This window comes from Rutilus rutilus (assembly GCF_951802725.1).
Source record: "Rutilus rutilus genome assembly, chromosome: 1".
Lineage (NCBI taxonomy): Eukaryota > Metazoa > Chordata > Actinopteri > Cypriniformes > Leuciscidae > Rutilus > Rutilus rutilus.
In genome coordinates, this window is record NC_140209.1 from 4933991 (window position 1) to 4959829 (window position 25839).

The 25839-nt window shown below is 38.0% G+C and overlaps 1 protein-coding gene across 1 annotated transcript in view; it reads left to right on the forward strand.

Annotated features, from left to right (window-relative positions):
* LOC311299350 (uncharacterized protein) overlaps positions 1-25839 on the forward strand; it is a 117128-nt gene that overhangs the window by 9826 nt on the left and 81463 nt on the right. Inside the window, exon 2 of the mRNA XM_084422867.1 lies at positions 9904-10188. Coding sequence (XP_084278993.1) covers positions 10131-10188 — 58 coding nt within the window. The 5' untranslated portion in view covers positions 9904-10130. The remainder of the gene's footprint in view (positions 1-9903; positions 10189-25839) is intronic.

Sequence of the window (25839 nt, forward strand, 5' to 3'; positions counted from 1 at the left end):
AAATTTAGCAGTTAATCCGTGAATCACATGCGTGCCGAACCGAATCTAGTGCGATCCGTTCCACCCCTAGCGCATTATCTCGTTGAATATCATTGGCAGAATCGTAGAAATGCAGGATTAAGATCGCGTGGGGGGTTGAATCGAGATTGCGATCTTTAACCGATTAATCGTGCAGCTCTATTCACAGAGATAGGTTGAACAAAACAGGCTTCATAGCTGCTGTGCATACTCCACTGTACTTCTCTGTGTCAACAAGGGACCAAAAGTTTGGTGCAGCCTGGTAGGCTTTGAGGTGGAGGTCATTTTGCAATGTTATGATTTCAATCTCCACCTGTCCAGCATCCAAGCTGAACGTTGCACTTAGTTACTTGCTCGCTCAGCAAACCATGTTGTGTCCACATTCATGAAAGGATCGGAAATGAACGACACGCATGACTCAAGCTGATGAAGGTCACAAAACCTATTCTCAAACTCTTGCCCAAGTCTGTTTATGACTTCACAGTACTTTTCTGCAACTTTGTCAAATGTCTCAGATGCAGAAGCATTGTCTTTCAGCACTAGGGTTGCAAAGGGGCGGAAAATTTCCAGTAAATTTCCATGGGAAGTTAAGCTGGGGAATTTTGGAAATATTCATTACCACAGCAACCGCTTGCGCGTCCACTCTGAAAGTAACTGTACAGATAAGAGACGGATAGATACATTATTTAAGGTTATTTCTATTCGTTAGAATATTGATATATGAACTTGTTGTCATGTAAGCCCCTTTGTGAGCTTGTGTGTCTCTCTAAACTTTCAGTGCGCTGCACTGCTCTAGTTGACTTCTGTGCCTTTTCCCCCGAAAATATCACGTTCATTTTGAAAACGTAATTCCTTTTGTGAATCCTCTTGGTCTTTCTTCATGTTTCTTTGACAAATATCAGTGTCTCAGTCTCGCGCACGCTGCACGCGAGTTAACCACGCCTACTTATTTACGTGTCGCGGTATACACGGAATAAAAAAATCTGTTACGGTTGACATTTTCTTCCGCGGTAGAAACGATATATACCGTCATACCGCCCAGCCCTACTTATGTGGTAAATAAAGTTATGCTAGCTTATTTAGCATCTAACTTATCAGCTTGCTATCTACTAGATCGGGGGTCGGCAACCCGCGGCTCTAGAGCCGCACTAGTGGCTCCCTGGAGTTTTTTAGGGCTGTACTGTCCTAGTCGATTAGTTGGTCGATACGTTCTGGTTCGACCAAAATTCTGATTGGTCGATTTTCTGCCGCGTTTATTTCATCAGTTTTGCCGCGCTGAGGCGCGCTCATTTCATCAGGTGGAAAGCACTAAATGCTAATGGGGGTGTTTTCAGAGTACCCTTGTTTCACTGTAACGGTCTGTCTTCAAAACACCCCCCTTGTTTTCACCTTTTTTGGATCAGTTCAACCCAAGAGAGAGCGTCGAGTGTAGAAGGTTTGATGCTGAATATTATTTATTTAATTGTGAGAGCGTTTAATAGTCAGTCCTCTTCTAACATGTCAACAACAAAGAAATCGACAGTGTGGCAGCATTTTGTTAAAATTGATAACAGGAAAAAGGTCGAATGCAAAGTTTGCAAGCAACAGTTTTCCACAGCTTGACGACAAACATGACATATCATCTAAAAGTGGTAAGCTCACTTGTCTGCGTTAGCTTGCCCTGTCTGTTTTGAGTAGGCTATATGAACATATCAGAATTTGCATATTTCAATGTTTTAGTGTGATAACCTAACTTTTTTTTTTTTTTATTTGGAGCCTAATGCGCAATTGCGCTGTGCTGTTGGTTGTGTTAGTTTTGAGCCTAGGATGCTTTATTTTTCAGTTATGCACTTTATTTAGTTTCTGCTCTTGATCTGGTTTGTTTAATAAATATAATTTTTTTATTAAAGTGGACGTGCCTTTTGTGTTTATTAAGAGTAAAAGCTTTAAGTTAATAGTGTATTCGTGTCTCAGCTGAGCTCATGTTCAGCCTCGCTCGGTGCGAGGACATGCACGGTGAAATGATAGTGTCTGACAGTTATAACTTATTATTATAACATATGACAAAAATAATTGTCTAAATTATGTTGCATATTCCTCAACAGTTCTTGTGATGATATCACTAGTTGACAACATAGTACTATTTTCGGAAATCATAAGCTTTGATATTGCGCAGGTGCACGTGATGCAGCGCTGTCAGACTCGTGTGTCAGACTCATTTCAGTGCAAAATAATTAGGTCAAAAACGATTTAATATACTGCAAATAGCCTACTAGTTGTTTGTTTATTTATAATTCATTTAGGCGGACAACAAGGCTACCAAGTACTGCGCACAGTGCGCATCTAATTAATTTAACGTTTTTTTTCCTAACGTCATTTTTAGTCGATTTTTAATCGAAAATTTCAGGACTTCAGTCGACCAAGATTTTCTTTGGTTGAGTACAGCCCTAGAGTTTTTTCAAAAATATGAAAATGGAAAAAAATATCTTTTGTTTTAATATAATTTCTGTAGGAGGAAAAACATGACAAACACTTCGCACGTACGATCACATCGGTGTGATTAGAACGGTCAGTGCATGACGTGATCAACTGCTAAATTCAAATGTGCTCTCGCGCGTTGGCTGGCGCTGAGCCAGAGACAGGCGCGCTCAGAGCTGTCATATATCACAACTTTTCAGTGTTTTCAACCACATAATGTTTATTTTAGGTTTCAGACATATAAGTACTAAAAATACATTTAGAGTTTGTAAAATGCACACTGATGTTAAAGGAAGAGGCAATAATAATCCTTTCCATTATAATTAGACACGTTTTATTTATATCAGATACACATTGTGTAAGTAACTTTAAAGTTTACTCTATTCTTCTCCCAGTTCACCTGCCACTTACTTTTATGTATTTCGGGAGAAGTGGATGAATTCACGTGTTGTAAATCCAACAGATCCGATTCTCTGAACTGCGTCTGCGGCACAAACTAAGATGGCGGCGCCCATCGCGCATACAGCTCAAATAACGTGATCGTTATAAAGGTGTTTAAACAACAAAACACTTCCACTTGCATATATTTGACAATCGGAAGATCAGATATGTCATGTCATATCTAGCAAATTTGTGAATATTTTGAATAAAAAAGGAAAAATTACATAAAAGCAGATCATCATTCATTCAGCTCTGTTGTTGCTGCGGTGTGTCACGTGACACGCAATGATGCGTCACCATGGAAACCATAAAGTGACACATTCTAAATAATGGTCGCCTTGAAAAACTCACGCTGGGGGGTCAGCCAGAATAATTTAAATTTACGTGTGAAAGGGTTAAAGTTTTTCAACGTTGTAAAAATAATACACGAATAAATAAAACGAAACATAATACATTAAAATTATAATGAAAGTTAAGCACGATCGTACAGCAGAGTAGTCACGTGGTGCGTCATTCTCTCCAGGATGCGCTTGCAGGGAAAATAAACATTTAATCATGAATGCTTATTATGTATTTGTAGCCTACTTATCATTTTGATACTAGGGGGCTAATAAAGCTAATATAGACACTTACAGCGTGTGTTGCCTTCATTATAAGGCTTATATAAGGCTTTTAATTTTTTGCGGCTCCAGACAGATTTGTTTTGGGGTTTTTTGGTCCAATATGGCTCTTTCAACATTTTGGGTTGCCGACCCCTGTACTAGATGAATACCTTTTTATGTGATATTTGCAATTTAAACATTTAATAAATATATTTCCCCATAATATCATCAAAACTTACTTAACTTTGTTTAGTCCACAGGCTCAAATGTGTGCCTTCAATAGTCTTGTGCTTTGGGCTTCTGTACATGTGATGGAGGCATGCACAGTGCCAGTAGGGGGTGTGGTCTCAATAGCCATGCAGTAAGCAGTGTGCTATGTGCATGTGATTGAGGAATAGCATGCATATTAAAGTGTATTTGAATGGCATCTGTTTATTTTAGTCAAGATGATGCTAAAATATACTTTCCTCAACTATATTTTAAGTTCCCTATGAAGAGCCAACCTTCAACTTTGAAAATTCCCAGTTTATTCCCGTTTATTCCCATAAATTCCTGTTAATTCCCTTAAATTCCCATTAGTTCCCATGGAAAGTTTCCATCTTTGAAAATTCCCAGAATTTTGCAACCCTATTCAGCACAGAGGGAAAGTGCAGCACATTTTTTCTCTGTAAATCTACAGAGAAAACGTTCATCTTGGCTTTAAATGCATTTATAGCACTTATCATCATATCAACAACAGTCTTACCTTTGCCTTGCAGCTGGCAGTTCAAGTCGTTTAGTTTCCCGGTAATGTCCGTCAAAAATGCAAGGTCAAGTGTCCACTCTGTGCACTCATTTTGACCGCTTTGAATTTTATATCTGCAGTAACTTTGTTGAAAAAAAAAATAAAATCCTGCTGGTACCTGACTTTTCCTAAAAAGTGTCTGTAATTTCATTTAAAATGTTTTTTCACATACATTACACATAAGGCAAAAAAACAAATGAACATATTTACCTATTTCGGCCATATAGTCAGGTTCACTATATATTTTTGTGGGAATTTTTGGGGGATTTGCTAAACTATACATTTTTGGAAAGGTTATTGTATAAGGAGTCAGAAAATCAATGTTTGCATTTGCCCAGATGTCTATGTGGCGACCATATTGAATTTTTAAAAAATAGCCGCCGTAAAACTTTAATTTGTAAATATCTCGGCTTCTGAATAAGCTGGAATATTGATTTTAACTGATAAATCCACATTTTCAGGGTCAGGGAATCCAATGGTGCTAGTTACAAAGCTACAAGACTTTGCCACATTAAGCCATAGATGCACAAGTGGGTCAAAAATGACCCGGTGTGGTTGTTTTTTTGCAATATCATTGTAATAAAAAAAAACATGTTTTTTGAGGAACATGGAATATTAAATGCAAACAATTTTTCATCATTCCATTGAAATACATCCACAATATGGGTAAAAAGACTACACATCACAAGCAGTTGGTCAGATAACTCAGAGTTCCTTTTATTGAAGAGTTTAAAATTAGCTAATGTAAAACATGGATGTTCGGGAACTATTGACATATGATTAAGCAACCTTTTTAAAGGTGCTATAAGCGATGTCACGCGTTTTTTAGGCCAAAACATTTTTTGTCACATACAGCAAACATCTCCTCACTATCCGCTGGCTGCCTGTCCCTGAACACACTGTAAAAAAACGTGGTCTCTCTAGACACCACAGGCTCCACAAACGGCAACAAAAACAAACTGGCCTCACCCGCACCACGAAACACAACAAAACAGTGTTCCAGCCAATCACAGGCAAGATGTATTTGACGGTGGGGTTTGGTGGGGTTAGTGCGCCAACACATGAAGGGGCTGTGAAGGAGAGAGAAGCATGAAGAGGGAAGTTTGAATGATGGCCGACACACGACCAAAGAGACGACGTTTCGATGAACAAATTGCAAAGAAGAGGGACAGGGATAAGGAACGCAAAAAGTACCGAATTTATATCGGAAAAACCTTCGAAAGGTGGCGAGAACTCCGCCGGCAGAAGGGTTTCCAATCCGACATTCAGTTGCTCTGTTTTTGCAGAACAGGTAAATCCATCTTTCTTTCTAAACTGACGTTCATATTCGCCAAACCAACACAAAGATGTAATTAGCTAGAACCATGCAGTCAGCGTTAACTTTGGTGAATACAACATAAGTTATATGTATCTAGCAGCTAGCGATCAATCTCTATTGAAAATGATCAAGCAAATTCACAGTAACGTAGGGCGACAATTTTGTGAATGATTGTTTTCATCCACTGTTTGTTATGAATTTGAATGTTCATTTATAGGCTATTGACAACTTTGACTAAATTTGTTTACGATGCCACCATTGTTTATGCTCACTGGGAAACGTGAAGCTAACGTTATCTTGTTATTATTGCATCCAGTTCTGGCACTGGCTGCTGCACTGACACATGTCAGTACAGGCTAAGTCCTTAGCTCTGCAGGAGCACCTCCCAGAAGAGCAGTCAAATTTACACTTGCATTGAACTCAAGGATGGCCTTTGGGGCTGGGAGGACCTCTGTGGTCACTGGTTTGAGCATGCCATCTGAGTGTTTGAAGTATCCGTTTTGCAGAGGATCCAGCTGTGGATCCTGCAGAGCAATGGCTGCCTGTGCCCATACTCTTGTTTGGGCATGGACTCTCAAGATGTGTTGCTTCAGAGCTCCAAGTGTTGGAGGGAGCTAGTCACTTTCTGCCCTATGTTTGCAGAAGAGATGCCATCACTTATCCAGTGGATTTATATGGGATTGTGTGAATGGCAATGAAGAACCAGATGTTGAGGGGTCTGGCTCAGCCGTTTCTGTGCTTCTTCTTTTCTGTCCACGCTTTTTGGCAGTGTAGTGTCCTGTAGCTAAAGCATGTGCATTGTGGTCTCTTGCACGTTGTATTTCAACCGTATTAGTTGCACTTGAGTTGCCAGACTGCCTTCTCTGTGCACACTGTTTCTGGAGTGCGGTTTTGCAGTCGCCTTTGTACTTGGACATAGTTCCCATCATTCAAACTGGCCCTTTCTTGAACTACCAGAAGAATGAGACCATAGGACTCTAATCTAGGGTTTTAGACCAGGACTCCTTTCTTTTTATCATCAGACTGGCAGAAAATGCACTCCTTCCAGTTAATGGACTCCTCAGCTTGACATACCCCTTCTTAAATATATCTTAAAAATATATCTAAATTATGCCATATGCTCTCATTGACAAATGCGGAACAATTAGTTCATGCGTTCATGACATAAAGGCTAGATTATTGTAATGCTCTACTGGGTGGTTGCCCTGCACGCTTAATAAACAAACTACAGCTGGTCCAAAATGCAGCAGTTTGAGTTCTTACCAGAACCAGGAAGTATGACCATATTAGCCCAGTTCTGTCAACACTGCATTGGCTCCCTATTAAACATTGTATACATTTTAAAATAGTGCTGATTACTTACAAAGCACTAAATGGTTTAGCTCTGCAGTACTTGAGCGAGCTCTTAACACATTATAGTCCTTCACGTCTATTGCGATCTCAAAATTCCGGCCAGTTGATAATACCTAGAATATCAAAATCGACTGCTGGCGGTAGATCCTTTTCCTATTTAGCACCGAAACTTTGGAACAGTCTTCCTAACATTGTCCTGGAAGCAGAAACACTCTGTCAGTTCAAAGCTAGACTAAAAACACATCTCTTTGACCTAGCATTCACATATCACATTATAGACTTCTATAATTCAATGTTAGGCTGCATAAATTAGGTCAGCCGGAACCGGGAACACTTCCCATAAATCCTGATGTACTCGTACATACAGTAGCCTAATATTAGCTAGCTAGTGTTAGCTAACTATAAAGTAGGCTAATTTGTAGGGGAAAAAATACTCTTTCAAACAATCGTCATTTATGACACTGACACGCACTATACAGTAATGTTAGCGACCTGTTAACAGCAGTCATAAATGTATTGGAATATAACATTGTGAGGTAAAAACTAAGATAATAGGCTACTTACTATACATGTACCATATGCTCTGTAAAACAATGTTCTTGAGGGATGACACAGCTGATATAATATGTTGTGTGTTCCAAAACAACTATCCCAGTATATCAGAAGTCTGAGGAGCAAAAGTCATATATGACACACACTATACAGTAATATTAGCTAGCTTAGTTAGCTGTAGTCATATATTTATGAATATGTTGTTGAAATGTATAACATATTTTCTGAGGTAAAATGAAGATAATGCTTACTATACATGTGTTAGATGCTCTGTAGTCTGATATAGCAAGTCTGCGGAATTTTATAATTTTAAATAAAATCTTTCAACAGGAACTACTTTGTGTGTGGATCACTCTCAGCACCCTTTCTAGTAGGTTTGCAATGTGCATATCTTTGTAATTTCCACAATAAATATTTTTTGAAAAAATTCAAATATTTTTGAAGAACAGCTGGAATATGAAATGATAACTTTTCATTACAAATATATTGCAAGAAAACAACCACATTTTACTACAATTTTTTTCCTACTCATGCATCAAAGGGTCAATATGGTAAAGTGTAACTAGCACCATTGGATTCCTTGACCCTTACAGTGTGAGTTTAGCAGTAAAAATCAACATTCCAGTTTATTCAGAAGTCGAAATATTACAATTTTACATTTTACGGCGGCCATTTTTTTTACTTCAATATGGCCGCCATATAGGCATCTGAGCAAATGCAAACATTGATTTTCTGACTCCTTATACAATAACCTTTCTAAAAATGTGTAGTTTAGCAAATCCCCCCAAAAAATCCCACAAAGGTTAAAATCTGAATATAATGAACCTGACTAATAGACGGTCATATTGACCGCACTGAATTTCGCTGTATTATTATAACAATATACACAACAATAAAATGTGGTAAAAAAAAAAAACCCAAAACATTCCACAACAAATCATTTAAATGTAATGATATTCAGAACAGATCAAGAATGAAAAAATAACTATAAACAAGCCAAAATGAAATAGGCTACTTAATAAGCGAAAGTGAAAGTAAGCGGCACTGGGCTCACATAACTCTAATTAGAATTAAAAAAAATCAACATTTGCGATGTATTTGGATGGTAAACTATTCTTTATTATAGGCTTTGTACTTCACTCACGTTCCAATATCAACGGAAAAAAATTTGCCCTCTTCACATGCGCAAAATGGTACGAATTGTTAGATTGACTATTTTATTTTTATATTTTATCATGGCTATAATGAACAGGCTGCAATGTCAAGATTGCAATGCTAGAATATGGGGTGTGTGTGTGTAAGGCGCGGGCGCGATCGAACAGTGGAAACATGAAAACATAGGCTACTCTGTTATTTTGTTCAGGACATCTACGGATATTATTTATTTATAAATGTATAATTAAACCTTTGGTGTTGTTTTGTTTTTAAAAGATATCCTAATACAATAAATGCATTAAAGGAGAACTCCGGTCAATTTTAACATTGAGCTCATTTTTTTGCACATTTGGAGTGCTGTCAATACAGAGAACAACGTCAAAAATCGATGTTGCCTACACCGTGTTATCCTCTTTTTAAAATTTGCACCCTGTTGACTTCAATGGGGCAAGTTTTAAACCAGCTTTTAGCCTCTTAACATCCTTGATGTGTCATTACAAGTGCACAGCTAATGCACAGTGATTCCTTCAGCGTGAACACGGTGAATCTGACTGCAGTAGATGTGAAAGATATGAATAAAAATGATGTTATTTTAGCCAGCGCACATACCTGTATTTACATCCTGTTTTCGGTCGAAGTTCATAGTAGTCGATTGTCGAGTTCACGCGCATAGGTTTAGTTACCTATGATCACGCGCGTCAACTCGACAATCGATTACTATGGACTTCGACCGAAAACAGGATGACCGTGTAGTTAGCATGGTAGCTTTTGTGACACGTAGTGAAGTATCTCTCCACATTGTGCTGCTTTGCTGTCACCACAGTCGCCCCGCAAATGAGACACGCAAGTTTCTTTCACAGTTGTAAAAAATAATTCCTCCTCCCATTCGTTGTGGAAGTGATACGTTTTCTTCCTTTTTTTTGCCATGTTTTTGGGGCAAGAAACTGCATTCAGCTACCATCTTCGTTGGTCTTATTGGTTAACTCGCTGTAACTCCCCTCATATTCTTGCTATATCTTCTGAAACAAAGATGCTAATAAACTTGAGAGATACCTTGGCTCCCTCAGCGCTGGGTTTGGCATTGTTCATTCAATCTAACAGTAGCCTATGTTTATTTCTGTTTTTCTTACCATTATTTATATTTGGAAGAATTTACATTATTATATTCTGATGTCCATGAGCATAAAAACAAACTCCGTAACATATATTTTTGATTTTGGCAGATCAACTCCTCCCACTGTAATTCATCATCAGTGAAGCTCCTCCCACTACATTCACATCATCAGTGAAGCTCCTCCCACCACAAGCACATCATCAGTGAAGCTCTGCCCACATAATTCCCCAATAAATGCTGTAAATTCCCATCAGCTACAAGTGAGGACGAGCATCAGAGCATCAGGAAGAGCTGAAATCTGCAAAGACTGAGTTTATTAAAGAGGACAGTGAGAACATGAGTGATCCAGAACCCTGCAGAATGAAACACACTGAAGATCCTGAAGAACAAAGAGGTTGGTGTTTATTCTTCATTTATTCATGAGGCTGAAGAACATTCATGTTAGAAACATTCAAGCACTTCATCAGATTTAGATAAACAGTTCAACTATGACATGCCTGCAAAAGTTTCTGTTTTTTAACAAATGCTCAGTAAAGGAAGTCTTTGTGTTTGTGTGCATATTTTTACGAACATGTATAACAAATTATTATTCCAAAATATACAAATTTACAATCTACTCTATTTTACTGCAAACATTTGTGTTCTTTCGCACAGTGAAATTCACTTGATCTTGTGTTTCTTGTGTCCCACTTTCATGTGAAGTCAACGGAAGAAGTTGTTTAGTGTGAACGGCCCTTAATTAAAAAGTTTTTGTAGTTTTTAACATAATTAAAGGTCCCGTTCTACGTGATCCCACGTTTCAAACTTTAGTTAGTGTGTAATGTTGTTGTTAGAGTATAAATAATATCTGTAAAATTATAAAGCTCAAAGTTCAATGCCAAGCGAGATATTTTATTTAACAGAAGTTGACTACATAAAACGGCTCGATTGGACTACACCCCTCTACTTCCTTCATTAGTGACATCACCAGAACCGTGTTTAGACTAACCTCCGCCCACAGGAATGCTCCCTCTCAACTCTACTGGCTTCTTATAACTTAGGCTACTGTGTTTACTCAGCTCTTACCGTGATTTTCTGAAGAAAAACTGACGCTTCATCTTTTGTGTGATGTACAATAAACTTTATTAAACTCATCAGTATATGTTTGATCATCATTCGGACAGCAGACTTTTGTAGGCTATTAATAATGGATACATACAAGCAGATGACAAATACGTTATAATAACCGTAATTAAACTACTAATCTATACCTGTTTCATCTCTATACAGCACTCTGACTCTGTAGGCATTATTGTCCGACTCGAAATGAACGCCGTTACTGAGAGTTTCTGATATTATCATCATTCCGTGAGATGAATTTGTCCTGACAGACAGACTGAGCGCGAGCTCATGAAGCCCCGCCCCCTGGGTCGTCCAGCAGCAGCTCATTTGCATTTAAAGGGCACACACTAAAACAGCTCGTTTTTCTGAGCCCCAAAAAATGTCAATTTAAACATGCTGTAAAAAATGATCTGTTGGGTATTTTGAGCTCAAACTTCACATACACACTCTGGGGACATCAGAGACTTATTTTACATCTTGTGAAAAGGGGCATAATACGGGACCTTTAAATATCGATCTAAATGTTGGTGTTAAAATATGGCAGTATTGTATTTAATGTAATATTGTGTGTTTTAATGTTCATATCATGTTAAATAATTGTGTCATTGATAAAACATATTTAATAGTTCTCACTACAGAAACATGGGATTTGTGCCTATTATGTTTTAAAGATAATAACTGGGAGATCAGTGTACCTCATTCAGGGAAAGTTTCAGGGACGTATAATTCATTTATAAAAATACATAAATTATTGTATTACTTTATATAATTTGTTACATCTGGGATAATTTTAACCCTCTGGGGTCTGAGGTGTTTTCTGGGCCCTGGAGGTGTTCTGACATGCTCTGACATTTGTGCTTATTTCTGTTACTTGTGACATTTTCATGGCTAAAGTCTGATTACACTGTATTCAGCACAAACTCTGCTACAATAATATATCAGCAGCATGTATGTAAAAGTTTGTAGTTTTGAGATAATGACATTTATACGTGGTGTGTGAAAACACACAAAAAATTCTCACTGAAATAAGGCCATGAACCCCATACTGATTATTTCTTCACAAGACTTTTGAAAATTGTATGACGTAGCCTAGAATATTTGCTCTAAAACTATGTGAAAATCACCCTGACTGCTCATTCAGATAAGACAATATATTGATTTAAAATTTGCAAGACATGTTTTGTGTAGAAAGCTTTATGTGTGATCACATCATGAATATTTAATTTCTTTCACACCTGAGAAAGACAAAGACACTCCCTAATGGCCCTATTAGGAGCTATCAGGCCCTGTCATTCTGAGCAACCTTGCATAAAGAATGAGGAGATTTAAAAAAGAATGGCTTTTTGATTGTTTGGATTTATTTACAACACAACACAATCCAAAGATACAGAACAAATGACAAAAAAAGCACATTATTTAACACACTGAACTAAAGACAGAGACTTAACCAGACTTATATACCTTTGTGCCATTCCTGAAACATTGTACATACCTTTCATTTCCAAGGTGTTTGATTTTCACTTTACCATGTTCATGTACAGAGACTCATGTGAATGTTGAAGTCAGCCGGACTCCTCACTGGAGCATCTGATCCCTAAAGAAAAAAAAAAAAAAAAAAAACCTGCGAACATACTGATATCAAGAGAAAATATAGGGCTGCATGATTTGGGGAATACATTTTAGATTTTTCAGGTTAAAATTGCTTTTTAAAATGTACAGAACACACACACACACACACACACACACACACACACACACACACACACACACACACACACACACACACACACATATATATAAATGAACACCAGGTTTGTTGTGCCTTGTAGGCATAAGCTATGTTCTGTGCTATATAAAATAATAATAACAATAGCCAATAAATCATTAAAAAGGAACACTTCAACACTTCTCTGCACTAGAGAAACATATATTGATAATCATATGTTACTTCAATCTCATTTCATAATGTCATAACGCAAATAAACATTTGGAGTAAAAAAAAAATTATGCCGATTGTTTGGCGCATTTTGCTTTCCAAACGCGTGCAGATAACATTTACTGAAGCATTCAAGCCACTCAAAACTATTAACCCCCTGAGGTCGGCGGTATCGCCGGCGATACCAGCTCGCTTTTTTTTTATCAGTGTAAAAGAAACTCATAAATACTCTGTTGACTTTGATTTTCCATAGGAGTTTCATACATCAATCGATTCTGTTAAATGTGTATTATTTTTCTGTATACTCACAATAAAAACAAAGTGTTGTGCTTTTCGCCAAATTAAGAAAAATAATCACGGAGTTCTGCCTTCTCTCTGTCCGTGTAGTCCATTCTGAAACGCGTCCGAAAATGAATCATAACTCAGCGAATACTTCTCACACAGGCACGTGATGTATGTCTTTATGAAGCTTGAAATCTCTTCTTTTAAATGAAGTAATTAATAAAAAAAACAAATGTTTTCAACTCATGTAATCCGTTTGAAAGCAAGGAGAGGTACCGTTTTTTCCTTCTGCCTAATTATCTCTATAATGAACCGAGGCCGCCCCGCCCCCGGCACTATTCACATGGTAAATAGTTTAGGTGATCTATGCTTCGCACCCGCCCCCCGATCAATGCCTTGAAAACACGAAGTTTCATCAGATCAGATTCACTGATAGTTCATCGCGTTTAGAGAGGATGGCGCGTTTCTCCGGTAAAGACGCCGTTCAGATGATCCTGGACAGCGAGGAATAACTCACCTTGGCTTTTCCTCAGAGGAAGATTGTAACTCAGACGAACGGCAGCATGTTCAAGAGCGAATTGATCACGCCGAGTAAACACCGAGTTTTCACGTGAGTAAATACGTGTACTCAAGTGGTCTAGTGGTAGAACATTTGCCTAGCGTGTCAGAGGTTCTGAGTTCGAATCCGCACTCATATAGTTTTTTTTTTTTTTTGTCAAATCAGATTGTTTATCAGTGGTTGTATATCAGGCAGAGACATGCAAAAGAGTGTATTTTATTTTGTAATTTCACTGGAACGAAAAGAGAGTCTCCACAACGGATTGAAGCGCGCGTCCGAGTGAAGACTGCGCGAGCCTAAAACAAACACAGTATCCGCGTCTGACTCGCGGGAATCCACGGCGCAAACCTGTGAGGGGCTGTGTTTTCTCGAGCCCCATATCAGCTCGAGAAAACACAAGTTTATTCAGATCATTACTTGTTTACACCGTCACCGTATAAGCAACGTATTAAACTGCAAATTAGCATTTATATTCCTTATAATAAAAATGAAAGACCTATGTTACAGACATATGAAAGACAACATTTCGTTGATTAGTTTTGGATAGATTATACATTTTTACTGTAAAATATCTGCCACCTCAAATAAGCTTTTATTTGCCAATTTTTTTGTCAAAAATAATCAAATAATCAATCAAATCCTTAACTTTGAAATATGTATGATAAAATGTATACTTTAGTTTGTACAAAGAAAGATTACACTTGAATTGTTGTTTATTTAAATATTTACAAGGTAGATGTAAACAAACTATTAAAAGGTAAATATAAGCCTTTTCTTTAAATAATTTTTATTGTGTTTTATTAGTGACAAATTTGGGGAGAGGATAAATATTCCAAAACTGAAAATACAGTATGAGAATTAACTGCACAATTACATGTTTTCCTTGGCTATTATAGGCCAAATTGCAAGCACAATATGTGGAAAAATAAAAAAAGAATTGAGATGCTTCCAACTGTTGCTCTTGCATTCTTGTGGCTCAGTGACTCACCTGAATGAATGGCTCATTAAGTATGCGGTCCTCAGGTGTGAACCACTACATATGCATGATCGACGTCGACGCCCACTCGAATATTGCCTTTCCAAACAGAAAGTGCTTTGCAAAATTCAAATCAATGTATTGTGTTATGTGAAGGATTAGGCAGGGTGATTTTCACATAATTTTGAAGAAAAAACACTAGGCGATGACATCCATTAGACAAAAGTCTTATTGGCACATATTTAGTGTGTGTTTTGTGGTCTTATTTCAGAAACTTTAGTTTTTAGTTTTTTCAATAACCACGCATAAACATTATTCTCTCAAAAATGCAGACATGTACATTCTTGTTGCTCACATATTATGGTAGCCCTGTTTGTGCTAAATAGTGTGTGTTTTTTTTGCCATTAATATGTTTATAAGCAACTGAAAAAAGCACAAATGTCAGGGCATGTCAGAACATCTCAAGGACCCCAAAAACACCTCAGACCCCAGAGGGTTAAACTAATTATTGTTATACATCCATGTTTCAGCAGATATCCATAAACACAGTATTTAACCGTAAACACGGTTCTAAACATTATAATATTCACCATAGTATACACTCATACTAGCCTACTTTTATCATGCTGTGTTTTATTATAGAATATAAAAACATTATAACAACTCCAACTCTTAATAAAAGGTTGAATAATTATCTCAAAGGGAGTTGACTATTGTTTCCTTTTAATCTTATGATTTCAAAGATACTACACAGAACAGCATGATTGTAAAGACATCAAAGACCCCCAAACAACATTGGTTTGAAAATATAAAGGCAATTTAGACCATTGTAAAGCACATGCAAACATAACATAAATCTGTTGACTCTTTGTGTAAAACTCAAACAAAATAGTCCAAATAAAGAAAGTTCAAGAGTAGTAAGTCCAAGCAAAATATAAATAACAAAAATAATACTTAACAGTCCCATCTCAGTCCTTTCCTGCTGAGGTATGTAGGCAATTTAAAGTCCTCAGGAAAAACAGTGTCCCCAAAAAGAGCAAAAAATACAAATCCAATGGTTCAAGGCCCCACAAAACAGGTTATCCTCCAGCTGAAAAATAAGCCCCAGAGTATAGTCCACCAGGTATATCCGAGACCAGGGCGTGCACATATGGAATGGCTCCAACATCTAATACACAAAGTCTCTCTTCTCAGAGAACATTCTAGACAATTTACTCAGAGCTAGGTTAGCCCAAAAGAACCATGCCACCTCACCAAACACACTTTTCAAAATGGCCGCCCCCCTTTTCTCTTTTATCCCTCAGCTCATCCTAATAAGAGTCCTTAGAGCTGAACAAAAGTCCCCTCAAAAATAAGCATAGGCAAATGTTCAAAATCAACATACATGCCAAGAAATAAATAAACAATAAACATATTGGCATGGCACATACAGATATCTCACACGTTTTTTTTTTTTTTTTTTACTTAAGTGAGCTTATTGCAGGGCTTTACTGTGGCAGTGTCACAACATCCTTGTGTCGGACATGTATTGCCTACCAGTCTAGTTCACATTTCAACATGTTGTCTATTTATAGATACATATACATGTACGATATTAGGCTTAGTTCATGTTTTTACTTCAATCTCATTTTATAACATACATTTTAATCTGGCACCACCAGTTTAACATGTCTTACCTTAAAAATCTTCTCATCTTCAAATCGCGTTCTTCTAATTCTTCTGAGATGAATCCAAGTGAAACAGCACAAACACAGTCTTCCAAACTCGATGAAAAGCAGAGGAGTAAGTTACTGATTAAGTCTCTGATTCTTTGTTTTGAGGTGATGAGGGCGTTTACAGGTCTGCATTTCTCTGCGTGGATCATTTGCATGTCAATCGCTCGTGCGCGCGTGGGCGTGGTCACATTAGAGTTAATGAGGAAGTGTTTGAGAAACTGTACATGCCGCTGCTTTCATACGGATTACTTAAACAGAGAATATTTGTTTTTTTATATAATTTACATACTTTAAAGTCAAATCAAATCAAATCAAGTATATTTGTATAGCGCTTTTCACAATACAGATTGTATCAAAGCAGCTTCACAGTATTAAAATAAAATAATACAACAAAGTTTGTTTCTAGTGGAATTTATTGATTGATAGAATAAAATTAAATATCCCGAAAATATCCCCAACTGAGCAAGCCAAAGGCAACAGTGGCAAGGAACCGAAAAACTCCATCAAGTGACCTAATGGTGTCCTAAAACTTCATCAGGTGACCTAATGGAGAAAAAAAAACCTTGGGAGAACCCAGGCTCAGTCGGGGGCCAGTTCTCCTCTGGCATTTATTAACTAGAGGCCGGATTGTAGTTTGAAACTGTGAGATTAACAATATTATATGAATGCCTGGCTGAAAAGATGCGTCTTTAATCTAGTTTTAAACTGGGAGAGTGAGTCCGAGCAACGAACAGTATCAGAAAGGCTATTCCAGAGTTTTGGAGCCAAATGTGAAAATGCTCTCCCTCCTTTGGTTGATCTGGATATCCTAGGTATGACCAAAAGCCTTGAATTAAGTGATCTTAAAGAGCGCGATGGATTATAGGGCGATAGAAGATCCGTTAAATAGACTGGAGCTAAGCCGTTTAGGGCTTTATAAGTCAGTAGCAATACCTTATAATTAATACGGAACTTTATAGGTAGCCAATGTAGTGATGATAAAATCGGTGTTATATGATCATTTCCTTGATCTAGTAAGAATTCTAGCAGCGGCATTTTGGACTAACTGTAGCTTGTTTATTGAGGATGCAGGACAACCGGCTAATAAAGCATTACAGTAATCTAGTCTCGAGGTCATGAATGCATGAACTAACTTTTCTGCATCAGAAACTGATAGCATATTACGTAGCTTAGCAATGTTTCTAAGGTGGAAAAAGGCTATTTTTGTAACATACGAAATATGATTTTCAAAAGACAGGTTGCAGTCTAGTATAACACCCAGGTCTTTTACTGTAGAGGATAAAGTAACAGGACATCCTACGATGTCAAAGTTGTATTGTGAGAGGTTCTGTGGGCGTTTTTTTGAACCGATAAGTATTACCTCTGTCTTGTCTGGATTTAATAAAAGAAAATTACGCGTCATCCAATATTTTATATCTTTAACACACTCTGTCAATTTGGATAATTTAGCGTTTTCATCCGGCCGTGATGAAATATATATTTGAGTGTCATCAGCATGACAATGGAAACTAATTCCATGTTTCCTTATAATATTTCCAAGTGGCAGCATATATATTGAGAATAACAGAGGGCCTAACACAGATCCCTGCGGCACTCCATAGTTTACTGGAATTATGATCGATTTTTCTCCATTTAAATAGACAAAATGGTAGCGGTCAGATAAGTATGATCTAAACCAGCTTAATGCTTGTCCTTGAACACCAGTATAATTTTGTAGTCGATCTAAGAGTATTGTATGATCTATAGTATCGAACGCAGCACTTAGATCAAGTAAAACTAGTATTGAGATGCAGCCTTGGTCAGAAGCTAAGAGTAAATCATTTGTGATTTTAACGAGCGCAGTTTCAGTGCTATGATGCGGTCTGAATCCTGACTGAAACTTTTCATAGATATCATTTTCTTGCAAGAAAGAGCCCAGTTGAGTGGACACAACTTTTTCTAGTATTTTAGACATAAAAGGAAGATTTGAAATGGGTCTATAATTTGCTAGGTTATTATGATCTAATTGTGGTTTCTTAATGAGAGGTTTTATAACTGCCAGTTTATGTTCTTGGAACATGACCTAAAGATAAAGACGAGTTAATAATATTGAGGAGAGGCTCTTCCACTACAGGTAACACTTCCTTCAGTAGTTTAGTTGGTATAGGATCTAATAAACATGTTGTTGTTTTAGATGAAGTGATATGTTTATTTAACTCTTTTTGTTCTATAGTTGTAAAGTGTAACGAGCCCCACGTGATGGGACTCCACTCTGCATTGTGTTGATGGACTCAATAAAGAAGCTTCAACCCTCTTGCTGGTTAGCACGGTCTTTATTTTCTGCACAAATGAGAAATGTTGTAAACATGTATTTCGTGACTCTCTTCAGCTAATAGCTTAGCACCATTTGATGGCTCGTCGAGCCACGAGATAACCTCCTCTCGGCTCAGCAGGAAGTGAACTGAGCGAGCCGTTTTACATTTCAAAACACATTGAGTTAACTTGCTTAGTATAAAGCTAACAAAACACAAACATGTCAAAAAATAATCACAAGAGTTGTACACAACATGTCATAACATACCTGCACAAATGAGAAATGTTGTAAACATGTATTTCGTGACTCTCTTCAGCTAATAGCTTAGCACCTGTTGGCAAATGGAGTAAATAAGCCACGCTAATACTATCTTCAATAGTCGCAAATATACATTTGTACAATCCCACATTGCAAAGTATGTTTAACAAATCAAGAAACAATTTAGATGCAAAACCATATCAAATATCAGCAATACTACCATTTGATGGCTCGTCGAGCCACGAGATAACCTCCTCTCGGCTCAGCAGGAAGTGAACTGAGCGAGCCGAGCGGAGCGCGCGCCAGATCAAGTATGTACTCTTAAAGCAACAGTGCACTTCAACAAATGTGCAACATATCTTGGAAATCATATACATCTCAACTCAGAAAACAAAGTATTCCATACAATTATATAAAAGAAACAGGATTACATTTAAATTCAACAGGAAAAGGAGGATTTTGAGTGAAAATAACTAAAATAACCTTGTTACAAAAGCACTGTAATTGTTCTTGCGGGGTGATAATTAAGGCTGAATTATAAGGTGCGATTGAGGATTGAACGTTTACAATTGTGGTTCTGATGTTTTCTATTTTCTCAGTGAAGAAGTTCATGAAATCATTACTACTAAACTGTAACGGGATATTTTGTTCAGGTGACATCTGTTTATTTGTTAGTCTAGCCACGGTGTTAAATAAAAACCTTGGATTGTTTTGGTTGTTTTCTATTAGTTTGCGGAGGTGCTCAGCCCTGGCCGCTTTTAGGGCCTTTTTATAACGCGACATACTGTCTTTCCACGCGATTCTAAAGACCTCTAAATTAGTTTGTTTCCATTTACGCTCTAAATTACGGGTTTCTCTCTTTAGAACATGCGTAGTATTATTGTACCATGGTGCTTTAATTTTCTCTCTGACCTTTTTTAATCTAATGGGTGCAACAACATCCAATGTTCTAGAGAGAATGGTGCTCATAGTGCTAGTTAGTTCTTCTAGTTCATCTGTTTGTTTGGGTTCAGGCAGCAGCTGAGACAGATTAGATAAGCAATTTGAGAAATTATCTATGGTGGATGGAAGGATTGTTCTGCCTGGTCGATAACGCAGCGCCGCATGACATATTACAGCAGTACGTAATATGCAAGTTACCAAGTAATGGTCAGTGACATCATCACTTTGTGGAATGATATCTATATCGGTTGGATCGGTTCCATATGATATAATTAAATCGAGTGTATGATTAAGACGATGAGTTGGTCCGGTGACGTTTTGCTTGACCCCAAATGAATTTAATAAATCTATAAACGCAGCCCCTAACGCATCATTTGAATTATCTACGTGTATGTTAAAATCTCCAACAATTAATGCTTTATCTACATTGACCAATAGATCTGAGAGAAAATCTGCAAACTCTTTTAGGAAATCAGCGTAAGGCCCAGGCGGTCTATATACGGTAGCCAAGGCTAGAGATAATAGGGATGTTTTTCGAACATCTAAGAGCATAACATTTAGTACAAGTATTTCAAACGAAATAAACTTATAACCCGTTTTCTGAGCAACATTGAGAATATCTCTATAGACCGCTGCAACACCTCCGCCACGACCAATCAGATGGGGCTCATGCTTATAGGAGTATCCAGATGGAGTAGACTCATTTAGACCGAAATAATCATTTGGTTTAAGCCAAGTTTCAGTAAGGCAAAGTACATTGAAGCTATTATCTGTGACTATTTCATTTACAATAACTGCCTTAGGTGTGAGTGATCTAATGTTTAGAAGACCTAGCTTTAGAAATTGTTTTTGTTTACTAATAGCAACATTTTCTGGTTTAATAACAATTAGATTTTTTCTAGATCCTGCAGTAGATTTATTATTTGATCTCACTAAACGAGGAAAAGACACAGTTTCTATGCAATGTTCTACACTAGTATTTATATCAGTTAAATTGGTGCAGCAGAGACTATGATTTGAACTTTTGGTTACTAGTCAAAGGGTATTTAACATTTTGGAGATGTTATCTGACAGAAGATCCGATCCGAATCTGCTTGGGTGTAAGCCATCACCACGGTAAAGCCTAGGACGCTCCCAAATAGGGATGGCGAAAACGAAAAATTTTCTTGACCGACCACCGAGCCTCATTAGCCGGTTGAAACCGGTTAACCGATTAGTTTAAATTATGCTAGTAGGGCTGTGCGCATGAGCAATAGTCACATCACATGCGATGTGAAGGGTAGTAGCACCCATGGTGTATTAAGAGAATGATGATTTCGTACAAAAAAGAAAGTCAAAATCAGCTATTTGGGACTATTTCGTCTACAAAAAGGAGGATGTTGACCAAAAAGAGGTACTTTGACTGGAGTGTTATAAAGTTGTGGATGGTTGTCTTTTTTAAAAAGTCTTTTGTCTTTTATTTTTCGTGTTCGGATTTATGAGGAAAAAACTATTTTACGTGACAGTTCTCCGTAACGGACGCGACCGATCAAAGCGGCACTAAAAGACTGCTTTAAAACTTTCACAGAGACCTCAAACAGAAAGCACAAAGCCTTTCTTTAAAACGAATTTCGTTTTGTATTAATTGTATCTTAATTTTAATCAGTGTTTCATTATCCAATTTTCTCGATTTAATAAATAAAAAGTAAATATAGCAGATAGATATCACGACACGGAGGCGCCAGCGCCTGAACTGGAGCTAACGTTAAGCTATCATCCATGAACCGAAACTCAACGTATAAGATAGCTTACTCTCGCCTCACACACCTAAAAAAATAGAAATATATCTACTATCTACTAAAATCTCTACTTTTAAACAGAACCATTCAAAACAAAACTTTGCAGCCGACACAGAAAACACTTGTTTATTAATAGACAATTAAAATGTCTCATTGCAATATTTTACATTTACATTACTTTTGCTGGTTCTTTGTGACAGCTTTTAGGTGCCGTTTACATGAACGCGTCACTGCATCAGCACCAGAGAGAGAGAGAGAGAGAGTTTTTTTTTACTTATTTTGAGGAAATAATGAACAAACAAACATCTGTTAAGAGCGCCGCAAAGTTGGATTGTGTAGAACGTTCACCGAATTCTGACAGAAATATGTTCTAATTTTGGAATAAAATATTAAGTGACCTTTTTGTGAAATTATTAATATCATGGAATGTTAATTATTGACTTTAGTAGGCCTATATTGATCATGGCTCGCAATATCGCAATATATAGGCTATCGTTGGGAAAAAAATATCGCAACGTAATTATTCCCCAATATCGTAATATTTTCCTAATATTGTGCAATATCGTGCCTGCAATTTCGCAACTCTGTCGCAACTCTCTGCCGCTCTGCCTCCCGCTTTGGCTACCTTTCTCACCCGAAGCTTGCGGGTGTCGGTTTTCAGGTGATACATCATAGATGATGTGTTACTACTGTATTTAAGCACTGTATCACACAAGTTGCAACTTACATCTGTGTCATTCTTTTTGGTGAAATGGTCTCACACACTTCTTTGCACGCTTCATCCTGTCGTCTGCCCTGGCTCTAACCCTGAGTGTTTTAGCCTGTAGCCTTTACTTTTCGCAAACCTTGTGAGCGCGCGAACCCAAACGCTGTGACCTCGCGCCAAATGTTTTTATTGGTTTATTAAGTACAAACAGGCGAGTTATGAAAAATTGAGTGTGAGGGATTTGTTCACTTCACACAAAAAGATATTGGAATGAGATGGCTAACTGTAATAGCGTTTAGTCCACTGTCTATAATAGCCTAATTTAGAGATCACTTTTTTTTTTTTTTACCGACTACCGACAATTTTGACCGGTTAACGTTAAAACGGTCAAGCATCGGTCAAACGGTCATCGGTTAACATCCCTACTCCCAAAACAGATTCCGATTATTTACAAAGAGCAGTTTCTGCTCATTGCACCATGATATTAACCATTCATTTAGCGCGAATAATCTACTAAACTTTTCATGACCTAGTCGGTACGTGGGAAGCGGTCCTGACACAATGATCGTTATATCAGGCGATGTGCTGCGTACCGTATCGATCAGATTCCTGAAGTCTTTCTTCAGAACCTCTGATGTCGGCCCCTCCCGCGTGCAGGACCACAGTTCCGACGCGCTCGTTTAGAATCTCGGGAACGTGAGCAGCGATTTCAGAAACACGAGCACCAGGAAAGCAGTGACTATGCACCTTACTTTTATTTAACGTAGCGTGTACGTGTCGAACGATGGAATCACCGATGATCACAGCATCGCGTTCTGTTTCGCGAAGAGGGGAGAAGCGGTTTTGTGTGGATATCTCGAAAACCGGGAGGGTCGGAGAGAGTTTTCTTGGTCTAGACCCAACTCGCGTCTTCCGCTGCGGAAATATCCAGGCTTCGTGGTGGCATGTTGGAGCCGGCGTAAACGAGACCATGGCTGATCGCGACCTCGACGCTCGTGACCGATGCTGTGTAACGCACGGAGTAGACGAGGTCGGAGTCAGCGGGTTAGTAACGTTAATCACTGATTTGTGTGCATCGGCGCGTGATGTTTCAAGAGCTAACCGCCGATCTATCAGCTCGGCCTGTCTCACTAAAAGGTCGTGGATCTGTTTCTCAACAGCTTCCAGCTCAGACTGCACCGCGTGTAGCTCAAATGTGTCCTCACCTGCACCAAAAGGTAGACTACTTACATCTGATATATTCGCCATTTTAACAGATGGACAGTAAGTTAAGTTAGCAACGACGCTACCAGTGATGCTATCAATATTAATACTAATTTATGGCTTAAGTCTTGGATATAATCCGTCTTTTTAGTGGTACGGGTGTGGAGTAGACGCACGATAGGCGAAAAAAAATGTTTGTTTATAAATGAGTGCGGAGAAGACGCGTTCAGCCGTGATCCACGGACGTAACCTATAAGAGTATCCAGCGTCTGCTCAACAGTCCGCGTTGTAACTATGAGGTGAGGAAAAATAGAAAATGTTCGTTGTAAGTGAGTTTAAAGAGAAATCAAGAATTATAAATCAATCGATGGAGCTCCAAAGACAACAACGCGTTCAGACGGGCATTATGCAAGTCTGAGTGTTTTTTCTCTACGAGCCCCCCCTAGTGTCTGGTAGTATAATGCTTTCCAATACTCTGTCGTAAAAACGAACTGTTGTTCCTCCCCCCTCGCCACGAGCAACCCAGCTGATCAGCTGTCAACCCTGCTGAGCAGAGGAACCGGCTATTTCAAAACCAGTTATGTCTACCGAGGCAAGTAAAGCAATACTTTCTTTCCAACTGATGGCAATTTTTTTTTTATTTTTTTTTTATTTTTTTTTATTGTGTTGTCATGCATACCAGTATTTTTACCGGGAACGAACGATATGAATGAAGCGAACTACTGCTTTCGTGTTTGTTTGTTTTTGGGAGAATGGGCATGAGCAAAAAAAATATATATATATATATCGGAGGCTAATATTTGTCTAAAGTTATATTAGCAAGGTCTATAAGTTCATCTGGTAGAATGATGCTTTACCTTTGCTTGTCTAAGAAAACATCAGAACGTTTTTTCTAGCTCGATCATGATATGTGCAACATTTTGCGCATCTGATATTGCCTATTATCAGACGCGTTGACTTAGTGACATAAAATAAAAGTGTAAGTTACACAAATTAAACCGACAGAGGAACGGCCAAACAACTAACGTACAGAAATCAAACGTGTTTGCTATGACAATGCTAACATCAAAGTTATAGTATCTAGCGTACTAGTAAGCCCCTAACAGACAGCGATCATAATAAAAACCTTTACAGACAATAGCAAACATCCTGAGGTCGCAATTACTTGAAATTTAAATATTAAACACAGTTTATTCCAAAGATACTTGCAAGTGCAACAGCAGGATCAGCATCCGTTTTGCAGGCTTCTGTTTCTCTCAGTTCTCACCATTCTGAAAAAGCCGGTCCGATATATTTACTCGAGTCTGACTTCTTGCTCGGTCAGTCTCCCGTTTCCTCTTTCGTTGGTCCTCCGACAAAGATTTCCTAGCTTTTTGCTTCTTTTTTTACAGGCTCAGCCATAACTCAATCTATCGTTGCCCTTTGCTTATACAGCCGGTGCTTGAATGGGGCGTGTACGTGTGCAGTGCCGTCAAGCAATTCGTTACATCGCGAGACCTGATATCACGCGATACTTCCTGACGCCGACCCGCCGGCCCAAAGTTGCAAGTGAGTTTTTTCTGCTCTCGGGCACCAGGGGGGTGCGAAACCACCACCATTCAACCCGAAATAAGTAATATAACCATTCCACTGACTCCGAAGCTGTTCAGATAAGGTTAAAAAGTTACCTAGTGTCCCTTTAAAAATAAAGACTCCAAGCGTTGTATTGACATGCGTTTCAAGTCTGTGTGACAAACATTCCCTGAGTTACAGGTCATTTTCTGTCGCGTTTCACATTGAGAGATGCAGAACGCGCATCATGTTTATTTTCTTTATTTTACGAAAAACAACATTTTGTTTTTATTATGAGTGTACACAACTAAAATAAGACATTTAAGCGTTTTGATTGATGTATAAAACTTACATGTAAAATCAAAATCAACAGACTATTTAGACTCTCTTTTGTACTGATGAGAAAAAAAGTGGGGTTAATCTTCATTCACTCCATAATTCTCTCTTTGAATTATTTTGATTATATAGAACATTTTACAATAAGAGTTTTTCTTTCATTTCAGATCCGATGGAAGAGAGCGAGGAGAGAGAAGAACTGAGTGAAGTGGAGGAGGAACATCATGTCAAACCTGGAGGAAAACCTTTGAGTCGCTCAAAGACTAAAAAGAATTTTTTAAAGAAAAGAAGAGCCAAGAAATCTTTCACCTGCACTCAGTGTGGGAAGAGTCTCACAACCAAACAAAGTCTTGCACATCACATGAGAGTTCATACAGGAGAGAAGCCACATGAATGCAATCAATGTGGG